This window comes from Triticum aestivum, chromosome 4D, assembly GCF_018294505.1.
Source record: "Triticum aestivum cultivar Chinese Spring chromosome 4D, IWGSC CS RefSeq v2.1, whole genome shotgun sequence".
NCBI lineage: Eukaryota > Viridiplantae > Streptophyta > Magnoliopsida > Poales > Poaceae > Triticum > Triticum aestivum.
The window spans coordinates 128,412,069-128,416,731 of record NC_057805.1 but is presented as its reverse complement, the minus strand read 5'-3'; the positions used below and the strand labels follow the sequence as shown (position 1 = coordinate 128,416,731).

At 41.0% G+C, this 4,663-nt stretch overlaps 1 protein-coding gene across 1 annotated transcript; it reads left to right on the top strand.

The window, feature by feature from the left end:
* Positions 1-546: 546 nt before the first annotated feature.
* Positions 547-3,970, top strand: LOC123096815 (ATP-citrate synthase alpha chain protein 2). Its single transcript, XM_044518586.1, has 11 exons — positions 547-799; positions 1,528-1,704; positions 1,787-2,029; positions 2,133-2,184; positions 2,290-2,404; positions 2,478-2,559; positions 2,738-2,833; positions 2,925-3,026; positions 3,107-3,223; positions 3,321-3,437; positions 3,635-3,970. The coding sequence occupies exons 1-11, from the start codon at positions 701-703 to the stop codon at positions 3,704-3,706; spliced, it is 1,272 nt and encodes a 423-aa protein (XP_044374521.1). The 5' UTR covers positions 547-700; the 3' UTR covers positions 3,707-3,970.
* The last annotated feature ends 693 nt before the right edge of the window (positions 3,971-4,663 follow it).

Here is a 4,663-nt window from a genome sequence, read left to right as displayed (position 1 = left end):
CAGCCCAAAAATTGCGTGACTTTCGTAGCCAAAACATCATCCATATTGAGAGACGCAAACATACTCTTAAGATAGTTGATTTTAAGGCCAGAGAATTCCAAAAATACCGTGAGAGTTTTCTTAATTGCTCTAGCCTAGTCAACATTGCCCTTAAGCAAAATCAACATGTCATCTGCGTATTGTAGAATTGGAAAAGGTCTTTGGCAGTGCAAGGGATGATGAGAAATCCATTAGTGAATGCATGGCTGCACATCCCCTGTAAGACGTCTTTGATTTCTTATGGCATTCTTGAGAGACAATTTTATTTTCTATGTTAAGAATACCACGAATGTCATTTCTTTGCTAAACTTCACATGAGAGTGGAACAATCAACCAGTTTGTTGACAAATATTTTCTTGAACAATTTGATTTTTAACTATTTTTTAGATTTTACATTATAAGAGGTGCACATGTACCCATGTCCACCTTTGCATTTTCGTTATTTTTCTTTGTACATTGATTTTTTTAGCACTCTTTCTACATTGGTTGGTTGCTTGGATCCCATCTAACACAAGACATTGCTATATAACCTCCTGGTCGTGCTACGCTACCGGCACCAAGCACACCGGCACCTACCATCGCTCTACTCCGCTTCGAGTCCACAGCACCTCGCGCGCGCTCTACCCACCATAAGCCTTCGGGCCTTCCGGGAGCCCAAGCCATGGCGCGGAAGAAGATCCGGGAGTACGATTCCAAGCGCCTCCTCAAGGAGCACCTCAAGCGCCTGGCCGGCATCGACCTGCACATCCTCTCCGCCCAGGTCAGTCACCACCCACTCTGATCTGGAATTTCGATAAGTTTTTCTTTTTGAGCGATACCTGGTTGGATCTCTGCATATTCTCGCATGATCCGGGCGGCCTGGAAGATTGCATTGATCCAGTTCGGACGAGCAGTGATAAGCCAATGCAGAACTGTCATTCTAATAAGTTTAGGGCCGAAACATTTCCTCGTTTAGGATGGAGATCTGGCTCGAGATCGTGCCAAGAAGCAATTTATCTGCATTGGTGATTGAGAGTCCTATTACTGGAACTGTTCTTCGTGAGGTCTTTGGGAATAAGGCCAAAGGTGCAGTTTAGTACTGGCGGTTGTGTTAGGTGCAACAAATCTTTCAAAAATTATTGTCGTCTTACTTAGATCCGAAGTTGTCCTGCACCGTGTGATATAGTTTGTGGATTATTTGCAAATGGTTAGTTATGTCTTGCACTGTGTGATACGCAGGAGGGTGACAGTGACACTCTGGGTATTCACCATTTCTTTTGTTACTTTTGGGTATTCATCATTTCTTTGTTACTTTTGGAGTCTGCGGTCACTCCGAATCCATAGGCCTGGTTTACATAAATCGAAATCTGAACATTTGAAAACATAGATCGTAATCCGAGTGACTCCAGTCTTAAATAATGGTTCTGATTTGAAATGGTCTATCTATACTATTTGATATCTGACAAGGTTTGTTTGACTGATCTGATCCTGTAAGTTGTTTACTGAAAGGTCACACAATCGACGGACTTTGCGGAGCTTGTGAACCAGCATCCATGGCTGTCGACCACCAAACTGGTTGTGAAGCCTGACATGCTGTTCGGGAAGCGTGGGAAGAGTGGCCTTGTGGCACTCAACCTGGATGTAGCCCAAGTCAAGGAGTTTGTGAAGGAGCGGTTGGGAGTCGAGGTACTTGAAGGCCATTCTTATGCTTTGTGTGCATGAGAACAAAGTGAATTCTGATCTATGTGTGCATGTTTGATCTATTCAGGTCGAGATGGGTGGCTGCAAAGCTCCAATTACCACCTTCATAGTTGAGCCGTTTGTCCCCCACGATCAAGAGTACTACCTTTCAGTTGTGTCCGAAAGGTTGGGTAGCACCATTAGCTTCTCGGAATGTGGAGGCATTGAAATCGAGGAGAACTGGGACAAGGTTAAGACAGTCTTTCTTCCGACTGAGAAGCCAATGACACCTGATGCTTGTGCTCCCTTGATTGCAACCCTTCCACTGGAGGTACCTATACTGTAACACTACTTACCTCATTACCTTGCGTTGTTGATTTTATTAGCTTGCTGTCTGTCACATGTGGATAATAGTTTCACTGTCTGTTTATCAGGCACGCGGAAAGATTGGTGATTTCATTAAAGGAGTGTTTGCTGTCTTCCAAGGTGCTGCAGATTTGGAGAGGGCCTACTTGTCATTAGTAGTAATGTTATTCATCATTAGCTTTCTCGGCTTCCCATATTCACAATAAATTTGCTCCTCTTTTGCAGACTTAGATTTCTCATTTATTGAGATGAACCCATTCACCATGGTGAATGGGGAGCCATATCCGCTGGACATGAGAGGAGAATTGGATGACACTGCATCTTTCAAGAACTTCAAGAAGTTAGTTTCTTGATCCCCAGTGGTATGATTCTCCATGTGATTGTTGTATTAAACAGTTCTGATAAAATTGCAGGTGGGGAAATTTAGAATTCCCTCTACCATTTGGCAGAGTTCTCAGTTCTACAGAAAGTTTTATCCATGAGCTGGACGATAAGGTATTATCCAACATCTGGAATCACACTTTTTTTTTCTTTTCCTTTTTCCACTTGAAGTATGAATTACCAATTACTAACATTACCTAGGTTTGCACACGTGTGTAATATAAATACTTGCACTGACCTGTATGATTTGTTGAGCTATGCGTTGACTGTGGTATGGTATCCATTCTTTCAGACCAGCGCGTCTTTGAAGTTCACAGTTTTGAACCCAAAGGGACGCATATGGACAATGGTTGCTGGAGGTGGTGCCAGTGTCATATACGCTGACACGGTAAGCACGCCTTTTTGCCTCACGGTGAAGTTAGCATCTGTTGATCAGAATTGGCTTGTATACATGACTAAAGTTTTCTTTGGTTTGCCAGGTTGGAGATTTGGGATATGCTTCAGAGTTAGGAAATTATGCAGAATACAGTGGTGCTCCCAACCAGGAGGAGGTTCTGCAGTATGCTAGAGTAGTACTTGATGTAAGCATTCAAGATAACATTTTATGACACTACTCTTCACTTCATTTAGGTTAATATGTTAACAATATTATTCAATGCAGTGTGCGACTGCGGACCCTGATGGCCGCAAGAGAGCCCTTCTCATTGGAGGTGGTATAGCCAACTTCACTGATGTCGCTGCCACTTTTAGTGGCATCATTCAGGCATTAAGAGAGAAGGTATATAGTAGCACTTAACCTGCAACTCTGGCTAGTGTTGTATTCTCCTTTTACTTCCGCATCTAATTTGCCACCTCGCTATAAAATATACTTTCAGGAATCCAAGTTAAAGGCATCCAGGATGCACCTCTATGTTCGACGAGGCGGTCCAAATTACCAAACTGGACTGGCGAAAATGCGCAAGCTTGGTGCAGAAATCGGTGTTCCGATTGAGGTACTGTTGTAGTCAGTATCTCCTAGGAATCTTATGCAAAAAGCTCACGCTGAATATTTCCATTGCTATGAAAAATTCTTCATCGGTTTGTTCAACATAAAACACTCACCGAAAATGAAAGTCCATCTGTTTCTGGTTGGTGGTTCAGAGCCGCTATCCCTGTACAGGTGAGCTGATTATGTCTTGAACAACTGCAGGTGTATGGACCGGAAGAGACAATGACTGGCATCTGCAAGCAAGCAATTGAATGCATTATGGCGGCATCATAAATCAGGATACAGTTGAGAAGTAGTTTGAGATCTACAAACAAGAAACTGGCTGCCGCATAAATGAGAGCATAGTGGCACTAGGTTCACATCACATGGTTGATTAGTTTCTTCAGAAGTTATTTGGACAAAGACACATATATTGTTGTCGTAAAGGAACCTGTACTGTTGTAATTTGACAAACAAAAGATTTATTGCCATGCAAACCGGTATGTCCGTAGCCTGTTACAAGCACGGAATTGCAATGATCTTGATTGGACTGCCTCATACACACCTGCTATTGGGTTTGTTGTGTTACTAAACTTGTTCAGAAATTGCATGTCCTCACAACTTTCTAGAGAAGCTGCACTCCATGAGAATATACCTCCTATTTGCCGCGTCGGTCGCTGTGTAGCGACCTAGCGCACACCCCACCCACCCGCGTGTCCAGGGTATGGCCGGCCCATTTTGATTTTTTCCATCGGTTTTGCGAAGGTTCTAAAACCTTCCTTCAACCGGTATTTTCTTTTTCATTTCTATTTTGGCCTGGTTATTTATTTATTTTCTTTTTCAGTCTTCCTTTGTATTTTCTATTTTTATTTTCTTTTTTCATTTATGTTTTCCTTCTTTTTCATGTTTTTCTCTAACTTTTATTCTTCTTCTTCTTCTTCTTTATTTATTTATTTACTTATTTATATATTTTCTTTCTTTCTTTCTTTTTCATTTCATTTTGTGAACATCTTTCAAATTCGTGAACATTTTTTAAAATCATGAACTATTTGTAAATTTACAAATATTTTTTAAAATCATGAACATTTTTTCGAATCCCGAACATTTAAAAAATACATGAAAATTTTGTTACAAATTAGTGAAATTTTTATGAAAAAAATCGTAAACACTATGCAAATTCACGAACATTTTTTACAAATTCATGAGAACACTTTTCGGATTTGCAACCATTTTTTTACAAATTCACGAATA